Here is an 11,153-nt window from a genome sequence, read left to right as displayed (position 1 = left end):
TTTCTCCTGAAATTAAATGTTTCCACCGAAAGTTTTAGAAACCCAGGCACAAAAAGCAAAGCCACTTCCCTGGCACCTGCCTTGCCAACGGCTTCTTTCCTTGATGCCCCTTGGAAAGAGCAGAAAGCACGAACCCCGGGTCCTGCTGAAGGCTGAGGCTGCTCCTTCCCCTGATCCCATCCCCTCCCTGTCCCCCCTGTCCCCACACCATGGCAAGAGGAAGCTCTGGGTTTTCCTTCTGATCAAGTAACCCATTCATTCCCAGTGAACCATCTGACCGGCTGTGAACTGAGTCACTGCAAATAGCAGCAAGTTCTGAAACCAAGAAGTGACTGGGAACTGCAAACCTGCTTTCTGCTGATAAGCATGCCTGGAAAGGATGAGCAGCCAGGGCTCCAGCCGCCCCCCAGCCGCTCTTGTCTTCCTTACTTTGAGTGCCATGTCCCATTGGCTCCTCCTAACGCAGCCCCAGCAGTACCGGGGTGCCCTGGGGACCCCCAAACGGGACAAAAGCAGCAGAAGCAGCTCTGTGGGCACAGCAGATTGTCCCCTTTCCCCTCCAGACTGAGCCCCTGCAGAGGAATTTCTTTATTGGATTTATCTGAACCCAAAACAATCTGTTTGCTGCTGAGCTGGGAAAACATCCCGCTCCTCAGCCTGCGGAAGAATCAGGGATGTGGTTTCTTGCCAGCCGAGAGGCGTGGGTCAATCTGCCAAAGCAACGCAGGGGCAGGGGGCTCTCGGGGTCCTGCAGGCCAGGGGACGGTGCCAGCATGGCCTTGGGCTCCAGCGTCACGGGCAGAGGCTGTCAGACCACCGAGACACCACGGTGATGGGACAGCAGCAGCTGCCTCCTGCAGCGCTCCTTCGCCTCCTCTGCTGCAGCAAGGACATCCCCGGCAGCAGCCCCGCAGAGACCCTCTGTCCATGAGGGATGCTCTGCTAGAACATGTAGGAAACCTCTTGTCCTGGGAAATGTCCGCTGGGCATCCCCATCACCTCCTCCTGACACAGGGTGTTTGTGTAGATGCCGTGGTCCTCTGGCTTGGCCTCCTGCTCCGTGTCACAGCAGCCACCCTGGCAATGGGGCAGCATGTCCCCGCAGCCCTGGGCACGGGTGGGCAGCGCGGGGGCTGCCCAGGGTGAGCAGCCGCCTTGCATGGCCCCTGCCCGCGCTGCCCGCACTGCCCGCACCAGGGGCCCTCACCTCTGCCAGGAACAGCTCGTTGTCGTAGATGGGCCCATGGTCCGGCTCGGCAGCGGTACCCGGCTTGCGGGGGGCTGTGGGGGCATTGGGGCGAGGGGCCAGTGTGCCAGAAATAAGAGACATGGAGGGGGCGTTTCTGTGTCGCTGGGAGGGCGAAACCCCCTGTAGCCCTGTGCCCATTCTGGGTTTGTCCCCCAGGTCCTGGGACAGGCAGAGGGGTGTGCCTTGAACGGGGCACGCGTGGGTGCCGTTACCTTCCCTCCTCCTGCGCAGGGCATAGAGGAGCCCGGCAGAGCCTGCGGCAGCCAGGAGGGAGAGCAGGACCACGCTGGGCACCAGGGCACTCAGGGCTGGCCCTCTGGGGATGGAGGCAAGAGGAGAGGAGCGGGGCTGGCTCTCTCCTTCCCAACGCTGGGGCTTTGTTCTGCAGTGCCCTGCACGTTGCTGCCCTCCCCCAGCCCCTCTGCAGCCAGCCGTGGGGTGGGAGGCAAAGCAGGACAGCAGCCTGGGACCTCAATTTGGTCTCTGCCACTGCATCACTCCCAAATGCCTGGGCTGATAGATGAAGACCCTGCGTGTCTCCCTGAGCCCCCTCACTCAGGGGCACCCAGTGCTGCCTGAGGCAGTGAGAGCCCACCATCCTTCCCCGTGCCCACCCTGTGCCCCAGAGCCCCGGACTCACCCTGTGGTGGTGGCGTTGGTGGTGGCGTTGGTGGGGGGGGGATGCTCCATCACGGTGGTGGAGATCCAGGGGGTAGGGGTGGTCTGGGGACCTGCCGTGGTACCCAGCACAGCTGCATAAAAGAAGGTCCTGGTGGGAACTAGGGGCTGGAAGTGACCATGGGTCCCCCACATCTCCTCCAGCAGCAGACAAATACTTGCCTGCGTCCGCTCCAGCACATGCCTTTGCCCTGCCAGCATCCTTGTGGGACTCACCCTGTCTGTGCCTGCCTGCCCCCCTGCCTCCCCCTCGCCTCTCTGGGCTGTGTCTCCCCATGGCGAGACATCTCTCCACCCGCCGTGAGCCAGAGGTTTCCCCAAGGCCAGTGAGGTTGGATCTACCCCTTTTCCTTGTGTAGAAACTCAAATATTGTATCATTTGTCTGTTGGAGGCTGGGTTTGGCAGGCGCTCCCTGGCCTCCGCACTGGGGCTCAGCATTAGTGCTCACTGCTGTGTGTAGCCGGTGGCTCCACCGTCCTGCCTGCTCGGTGATGGGTGCTGGGAGCCCCAAAAACAGCCCGGGGCTGGACCCTGCATTGGGCTTTAGCACACTCTGCCTGCATCTGTGATCATCCTCTGAAGAAAGCAGCCTGTCACCCCTCCCATCCACTGCCACTAGTTTATACTGGGTGGTAGAACTGGATCAGAGCCCAGGGGCTCTATCCTGCATTGCTGCTTCCTCCCAGGTCACTGCTGGCCCATGAGCCAGTGGCCTCTCCAAAAAAAGGGTCCTGGCCAGCAAAATTGCCAGCCGGCTGGACACCAGGGCTTACCTGGAACCACCCTCACTGTCACCGGCTCCATCAGGTCCCTGCCCATCCTCTCAATCCCGCACCAGTAGCTCCCAGCATCCGCCTCAGAGATGCCTTTCATGGTGAGTAGAACCACGCAGAAGACATGGTTGTCCTGGATGGAGACCCGGCCATGCTGCCAGGGCGCTTCACTGCCCTCCGTCTCCACCACCTTGCGGCAGGAGTCCCGGCTGGCCCCTCGGCACCAGTACTTGTTGTAGCCCTCGTAGCCCCGGGGGTACCAGCAGCGGATGGAGACCGTCTCCCCGACCCGGCCACTGACCTCCCTGGGGACAACCAGAGCCTGGCAAACTGCAAAGAAACCCACAGTGACACCAGGAGAGAAACAGGGCTGCAAAGTCAGCCTTCCCCCGAGCCTCTCCTTCTTGGCTCCCTTTGGAAAGAAGCGCTTTGGGGGAGACCCCGTCTGCCAACGTTTAGTCCCAGACATGAGGCTGCGGTGATGGGAGACTTTGGCTCTGTCGGTGCCCAGCGGGGAGCCCGTGCCCCTGGGGGGGGCTCAGCACCCTTGGTGCCAGCAGGAGCAGGAGCATCACCAGCGTGGTTGGAACCTGTCCTCACCTGGGAGAAGGAGCCAGACCCAGCCCGCCGATATCCCCATCGTCCAGCTTTGCTCTGGAGATTCACGAGCATCAGCCTCCCAAGCAAACTGGAGGATGCTGAGCTGATGCGTGCTTTTGGCTTCTTTTGTTGCTTTTTCATTTGTGCAAGAGGCAGCGGCGAAGCGCGCTGCTCTGCTGCCGGGTTATTTTTATCTGGCCAGGCTTCGCCTTGGGGCTGGGAGGTTTTTGCTGCGGGTAAGAAGCTGCTGAGACGCTTTTTGCAAACTGGCACACCTGAAGCATAACAGGGAGGGTGGGCAGCTGCAGAAACAGGACATGGCCCCATGCACCCCACTTGACAGGAGGGTTTAGGAGGGGAGGGGTCTTCACCCCAAATAGCTGTTGCAGAGAGGTGCTGGAACACAGGAGCTGAACAGAGCTTCCAACAACAAAATGGGGCAAAACCAGCACGGGAGCTTTGATCTTTGCAGAGTCCACCTTGTGTTCCTGGGTGTGCTGGAGGCTGCATGTCCTGGTGCTCCCCCTCGGCCAGGCTGAGGAGGGACTCCGGGATGGGTGCAGCCTCCCAGGCGCTCGGAGGGTGTCAGCTCAGCCCCTGGGCTGCGTTTTGGCTGAGGGGGACGTGGTGGGGACATAGCAGCTCTCGGGGGTGTGGGTGCCTGGTCCCAGCCTCAGCCTCTGCTGGGGTCTGCAGCACTGAGCTGGTGTGGGGGGGAGTGGGGGACCTGAGACCTACGGAGAGGGGGGAGCGGGAGTGATCCGGACATCACCCGGAGCTGCTGTACGGTGCAGAGGGCTGCAGTTGGGTGGCTGGGGGTCAGCTCTGCCGATGGTGCCCCCTGGGGCAGAATGGTTGGGATGATGTGGGACTTCCTCCTCCTCCTCCTTCTCTGGCTTTTTTATCCCAGGTATGACCAAGCTGGCATTCAGTGGAAAAATTGGGAGCATGGCTCCATCGCTGGAGCTGGTCCAGGCAGCAGCTCCCCCCATGCTCCACCTCCACGTTCGGCAGCGGACCTTCTTGCAGACGATGAGCTTGGGTTGTGCAAGTGGCACCTGGAGGAGCTCCCCTGGCCTGTGGCGGGGATGGAGCTGAGCTTCCCCCCAGCTCCGGCTCTGGCGTGGCTGCCCCAGTGCTGTCCTGCCGACGCAGGGCTGTCCGCAGGCCCTTCATGCAGCATCTCCCCACTTCCTTTTCTTTCCATCCTTGTGGTTTTTCTTCCTCTTTCTAAAACTGATGCGTAGGTTTCCATTTCGCAGTAGGGTGATTATATTTGTGTAGATGACGAGATCTACCCAAACAGGGGCATTTCCTTCCGCAGCTCCTCAGCCTGGGATATGCAGCCGAAATCCTGACGTCTGCATGGGAGGCCGGGCTGGGGGCAGCAGGATGGGACCCCCTGCAGCCAGGTTACCACCAGACCCTCCCTCCATCCCCCTTCAGCCCCTTCACTCTGTGCAGAGCCAGAGGGAAGAGAATGAGGTACCAACGAGGTAAAAATAAAGAAGTACAAGTCTGAGGGCTGCGTGGGAACATGGGTGGCCTCACTGGCTGTACCACCACCTCCTTCCTGGGGCGCCTCGGAGTCACCAGGGCCAGGAAGGGGATGGAGGTCATATCTCAGACCAAATGGTGACCTCCACTTCCTCCTTATTGCTGAGCACAAGAACCAAGGAGCATGAGAAGGGGCTGCCAGAGAGCAGCATCCCTTGGTCCCCCACAGCCAGGACCACGAACGACGGGCTTTTAACCCCTGAGTGAGGGATATTTTAAACACATCCCATACCTTCTGATCTCATCTTGTTTAATAACCTCATGGCAGGGTGGGGACAAACAGCACTGCTGGCCTGGTGGCGTGTGTGTCATGCTGCGGGACCCCATGGGACACTAGGGTCCCCGGTCTCATGTGGTACGGAGGGGACTGGGGTTGCTTCTGCAGGATACGGGGAATCTCAACAGGAGAAGCAGAGAGAGCTCGAGCAGCAGTGGGGAAACACATCCTCGATGTCGGGCGAGCCACAGGGGATGCCCGTTCCTGGACACGGGGATTCTGGCAGCGAGGGGCCAAGAGCGGAGCCGCTCAGCGTGTGTTCATGTAGATCGGCTGCAGATTTGGAGCTCTGGAAACCGAAACTTCGTCTTCTTTTTCAAAGTCCTGAAATGGGGGAGAAATGTGAAGATCTGTGGCACTTTGCAGGTTTGCCTGTGCCAGAGCCCTAAAAGTTCATGTCGACATAATGCCAGTTCCTACAGGTTTTGGTAGCTGCTGCCTGGGACAGGCGGTTAAAGGTAAGGGAAAGGTTGGTGTGGGGGAAGGAGTGTGACCCCAAAGCCGGGCAGCTCCTCCTCACCGTGGGGCTGGCAGCAAGGAGCTCCCGTGGGGTAACATGCTGCGTGCTCGGGGAGCTGCCCCAGCCCCCTTTACCTGCCACTTGGCCGGTCTGTTCTCATAGTCATCCTCAGGCAAGCTGAGCTCCCTTTCCCTGTTCATGTAGATGTTATTGGAAGCGGCTGCTCGCTTCCAGCTTGAAGGGACCTGGAGGTGACGAGGTGTGTTGGGGACCAGGCGGGCTCCAGGCAGCGGGTCCCTCGTGGTGGAGCCATCACCAGACCCCCATCCCACTGCCTTGCCACCTGCAGTACCTGGAGGTCCTTGGCCCTTCTCCTCTCCATGGCCTGGGCCGCTGGGGGAAGTGCAGGAGAAATGGGTCAGACCAGCACAGAGCTCCCTTTGCTGAAAGGGAGCATTTTGGGGGGGTCCTGAGCCCTTCCCCATGGGTGTCACATCGTCTCCTGTGCAACCTCAAGTCTGGTCTGATTTTGCCAAGAGCTCCTGGACCATGGCGGGTCCTGGGGAGGGCTCCAGCCCCTTTCGCCCCAAGCCCTGCTCACCCCTGGGATGAGAGCGGGAGGGCAGCCTGTGGTGTGCTGGGGGGACCCCCCCACAGAGGAGGGCCACAGCTTGGAACCCCAGATCACTTGTACCTTTGCTCTTCTCCAGTGATGCCCTTCTAATCCTACGGCAGATGATGACGCCCAAAACCAGCACCAGCACCAGCACAGCAGCGGATGTCAGGAACAGGACAAGCAGGTTTAGGGTTCTAGGAGGGGAGAAAAGGCTGTTAACTGCCCCTCTGTGCTGCCCCTTCTGCAGCCCTGTGCCCTGGGGAGGGCTTTCGTGCCTGTATTTGGCACAAACCCAGGGGCTATGAGACTCCCCAGACTGGCAAGGATGTTCCAAGGATTTCTCCCAGGTTTCCTGGCCACAGAATCATGCACGTGTATGTGCAATATCTGGCCAAGTTGGCCTGAGTGAGTTGCACAGATTCATCCCTCACCTCCACAGACAAATGCCCAGACGCAGCACAGGCCTGCCTGGGGTGTTGGGAATCCCTCCAGCCCTGCGGGAGCTGGGCAAAGACCCTGGGACCCCCAAACAGCACAGTCCTACAGCATCCAGGGATACAGCAGTCCCCTTAGAATCACGTTTTGCTTTCTCTGGAGATGCCCCATTGGCCCCAAAGCCCTGTGGGCACGTTGGAGCTGGACCCTGCATCCTCAGGCTGCCTGGTCCTTGTGCTGGGGACAGACCCTCTCCTCCCCAGTGGCCCTGGCACTCACCTAGTCTGCAGGCTTCTGTATTCTGGCATGGACACAGTGTTTTCCAGCTCCAGGGGAGTCCATGGAAAGGTAGGAGCAGATGTGGCCTCTTCCCTCTGTGTCGTGTGAAGGTCATACTGTGTGCTCCTGGGCACTGTGGTGGAAAAAGATGGGAAGCAAAGCGCCGTGGTGCGTGTTAGCTGGTCCTGGGCTGTAGCTGAGGTTGGTGACTGGGGGCTTCAGGGCCACAGAGGCTACTAGAAGGGAGGTGATGGGGGGTGGCTGGGAAATGCCAAGTGTCGCTCCAGGGAGGCTGTGTACACCGTGGGAGCGAGGGGGTGGATACTGGGGGATCACTGAAGGCAATTGGGAGGGGAATTTCTTCCATCCCCAGCTCTCCCCGTCCTCTCTCCCAAGCCTCCCCTGCCTCCATTTCCTCTGCACTTCCAGCCTCCATCAAAGCAGAACGGCCACGTCAGGAGCTTACCTGGGAGAACAGACACCATGACGGGGAACATGGGGTCATACCAGGTTACCTGGATCCCACACCAGTACTGATCGCTGTCCTCCACTGTCAGGTTCTCCATGGTCACCACAAACATGTGGTGAACGGGGTCATCTCGCAAGGAGACCCTGTCCCACAACACCTCGTTCCTGGGGGTCGTGGTCTGAACGAGGATGGAGCAGGAAAACCAGCTGCTGCCCCTGCACCAGTACTTATTGGCATCCGCCAGCTCCGGCTTGTACTTGCAGGGTACTTCCACGGAGCCCCCCGGGAAGCCGCTCACCTCCTTGGGACCTTGCAGAGCCCAGCATCCTGCAGGGATAGAGGCCATACCAGCCTGCGGGCAAGCACAAGCCCACGCACAAGCCTTCCCCCTGTCCCCAGCCCACTGCCTGTCCCCCTACCATGCAAGCCGCTTCGTGCTGCTCCCAGAAAAACTCTCTGCAGCCAGTGGGGCTGCAGCCCAGGGCTCTGGCTTCAAGGTGGAGGGAGGCTATGTGGGGCCAGATGCCGAGGAGGGAGGGAGGGCACAGGGGAAACCGCATGGTCTCAGCCTCCCGATGAAACCCCGGTACCTGGAAACCCCCTTCTGCTTCTGCCAGTGGGCTCTTCTGAGAAGAGCTGCCCCTCCAGCCCTGGGCAGGACAGGCCCCCCCCAGGCTTTCCCAGGCTCAGGTTTAAAAAAAAGGAAGAAATTCTAAATATCTCCCTCGGTCTGCAGCCCCCTGCCCTCCTTCACCTCTGCCCTCTCCCAAAGACAAACCCCCTGGGATGCTACTGCTCACCCCAAAGCGCTCAGGTTTCTGTTAAAGGCCATCTCTGCTGGCAAGCACAAGGCAGCAAGCCCACCCTGCCTGCCCTGCCCCCCCTGCCTGCTGCTCTCATGGCAGACGGCGGGTCACGGGATTTGCAGGCTCCCTGCAGCCTCCCGTGGGGTGTTTTTAGGGGTCTGTGGGTTGGAAAATGTTTCCAGCCTCTATGTGGGATTGAAATAGTTAATCAGTTCTTGGCAGAGGGGAAAGTAGGGAAGAAATATATCCACAAGGCATTTCCATCACTGTTGGATGAGGATGTGGATTTTGGAAGGCTGGCACAGCCCTGATGAGCCCTTACCCGCTCCCATTGATACGAGAAGATCCTGCTCTTACCTGGGAGGAGAATCCAGGTCCAGACCAGGAACCTTTCCCCCATCCCGCTCACTGGGTGGCTGCAGGCTCAGCCCTCACTCCCCGGCGTTACCAGTCCCCAGCAGTGGCCGTACCAAGTGCCAGACGCCCTCGAAGGAGCCCTTCACGGCTGCGCTGCCGCTTCTCGGCTTCCTGCCCTGGTTCCACTTCCCCCGGGGCGTGGGTTCTGCCTCACTTCTCTAGCTCGGGGCAACACATACCGCTGCTGCTACGGGCCAGGGATACCCGCACCAAACACTTCTTTCCAAACTCGCTCAGGGCTGATGAAAAACTAAGTTCAGCTTTTCAAAGGGGAAAACCTGATGTTGAAGAGGAGAAATGATGATGGACAAGCTGAGGATGGACAAACCATCATGGGCCAGTGGACCATGCTCTGCTCCTGCTGGTACCCCTGTGCTGGGTTGCTCTGGGATGCACACATGAGGAGCAGCAGCTGGAGGAGCTGGGGTTTCCATCTGCCTCGGAGTCTGTGCTGTCCCGATCCAGCCCTGGTGTGACCGGGAGTGCAGATGCTGGGGTGGGAGAGCTCATCCCTGGCAAGGTGTCACGCACCAGCTCTCCTGGTGATAGTCCACTCCTGGTGGTACCCAAGAGCCGCTAATGTACAGCGGTGCTAAGCTGCGGGACATGGCAGAGGACTGAGCTCTTCAAAACACAAAGAAGGAGGCGTCAACTCACCTGGGAACCCATTAGGCAGGAGAGGCAGACACCAACTTACCCTGCGAGGGTTATTGCATGTGCACCGGGAAGCTGCATCCCTGCTGCTGCCCAGCAAAGCACACAGAGCCCTTCCCACCATTCCCTGGGGTTGGGAGGAAGACTGGGAGAAGTGTCTCAGAGGTGGAGGCTCCAGCTGGAACATGCACAGGGAAGGCACCTACAGAGGCATTTGCTGGCTGGATATTTCGAAGGCAGCATGGTTACCCGAAAGCAGCCAGAAGCACTTCTTCAAACAGCCACTTTGGTAGACATGCTGGAGGAATTTTCCAAGCCACATCCGTGCTGTCACCATCAGATGAGAGGTATCATTTCCCCTTCCCTTTCTTCGTTTCATGTTTGGTTTCTCAGCAGGCTGAGCAGCTGCCCAGCCCAGCGCAGGGCTGGGACCCCCAGCACAGACCTGGGACCCCCAGCACAGACCTGGGCCAGTTCCCCCCCAGCATCACAGTCCCCAGGACCATGTTACCCTCCAGAGAGCTCCTCACTCCGTTACAGTGGCTGAAGGCAGATCTTCTTCCTGCCCTCGAGGACACAGCAGTGATTTACAGCCGCCCAGCACTGAAGCTGCAACTCCCACATGAGGTTTTACCCTGATATTTCTGCCTGAGCGAAGGGGCCCTGGCTGCAGCGGGGATGCTGGGTGCAGGGTGTTGATAAGGGTTTTGCAAAGGGGGTGGCTCCAGTTCAGTGCCTCAGGCTGAAACCACCTCAGCAGCCTGTGAACGTGCTCCTGGATAGGAAGAGCAAGATGGGAGTGGGCAGGGGCGAGGAACCCTGGAGTGCTGATGTGAGAGGCTCTGTCACACGAGGGGCTGCAATATTTATTCCAATTAAAGCGAGCGTCATGTTGAAAGTGATGAAAGCAGAAAGGGAGTGGAGCAATTCAGACAGAAACTAATGCAGCAGAGCATGGTGCGGAGCCGCGCTGCCTGGTCCCCTGCAGAAACAGAGAGACACCCACCGCAGAGCCCTCCCCGACAGCCTCCAGCTGGGGCACAGGCACTGGGGTGCTGCAGACACCCCGGGGGGGAAGGAATAAATGCAGCCGCCTGTGGAGTAGGCTGCAGCAAAGGGCAGGAGAAGGTCCCGGGCTCTGCACCAGCAGCTCTGCGGGGCGGCTGTGGCTGGGAAGATGTTGCCCTCCCTGCCATGGGCAGAGCAAGGGGGACCTGATGGGGAGAGCCAGGTCCTGCCTGGCCAGAGCTGGGTCCTGCCCTGCACTTGAGGCGAGACCCTATCTCTTCCAGCAGCAAGTGGCTCGGGAAACACAAGGCAAGGCTATTCTGTAAGAGAAGAAGCGTTGCTGAAACTCTTCTCAGGAATCCCATTGATGCATCCCGACAGGGACAAATCAGTTCGTCTTTTCATCTCAGCCACACTTGGGGCTGGAGCAAGCACTCGCGTGTGGCTCAGTAGCCGTGGCAGTGAGCAAAGCGGCCCCAGCAGCAGCAGAGCAATCGCTGGCGATGGGAACACGGCAGAGGGAGATGAGCTGACACCTGCGCTCCTGCAGCCCCAGCCCAGCGCCTGCCTGCGGGCAGTGGTTCCCAGCCCCTGCCCAGCAGGGAGAGACATGATCAGAGGCTGCTTTTGCCTTGTCTCTGGAGAGATTCTGGGGCAAGGTTTAGTCGCTAGTGGTGGCCTTAACAAAAAAGCTCAAAGCCCTCCTAGGACAGGCAGTAATTTGATCAGGCAGAGTGTGGAGACCCCCCTCGGTGCATGACCCAGCGCCAGCCCCTATCCCACCTTACTGCCCACCGCCACAGCTGAGTCTTTCCAGAGTCCTCCTCTGCTCTGGGCTTCAATGACATTTCCAACATCCGATTCTGTTATTTAA

At 59.6% G+C, this 11,153-nt stretch overlaps 1 protein-coding gene across 1 annotated transcript; it reads right to left on the bottom strand.

Moving 5' to 3' along the window:
* Positions 1–5,088: 5,088 nt before the first annotated feature.
* On the bottom strand, positions 5,089–8,722 carry LOC141751243 (CMRF35-like molecule 7). The gene is made up of 7 exons (XM_074607688.1): positions 8,558–8,722; positions 7,392–7,721; positions 6,926–7,058; positions 6,290–6,405; positions 5,948–5,988; positions 5,730–5,840; positions 5,089–5,459 (listed from the first exon to the last, which is right to left on the bottom strand). The coding sequence occupies exons 1-7, from the start codon at positions 8,598–8,600 to the stop codon at positions 5,385–5,387; spliced, it is 849 nt and encodes a 282-aa protein (XP_074463789.1). The 5' UTR covers positions 8,601–8,722; the 3' UTR covers positions 5,089–5,384.
* Between the last annotated feature and the right edge of the window lie 2,431 nt (positions 8,723–11,153).

The sequence above is a fragment of the Larus michahellis genome, chromosome 14 (genome assembly GCF_964199755.1).
Source record: "Larus michahellis chromosome 14, bLarMic1.1, whole genome shotgun sequence".
Classification (NCBI taxonomy): Eukaryota; Metazoa; Chordata; class Aves; order Charadriiformes; family Laridae; genus Larus; species Larus michahellis.
This window is presented reverse-complemented; position numbering and strand designations above follow the sequence as displayed.

Coding starts and splice junctions, on each gene's coding strand:
- LOC141751243 (XM_074607688.1), bottom strand. CDS start 8,600: ATGGGGGAAAGGTTCCTGGTCTGGACCTGGATTCTCCTCCCAG. Junction 6,406..6,925: donor TACAGAAGCCTGCAGACTAG/GTGAGTGCCAGG, acceptor CTCCCCTCCTAG/AACCCTAAACCTGCTTGTCC. Junction 5,841..5,947: donor GAAGGGCCAAGGACCTCCAG/GTACTGCAGGTG, acceptor CGTCACCTCCAG/GTCCCTTCAAGCTGGAAGCG.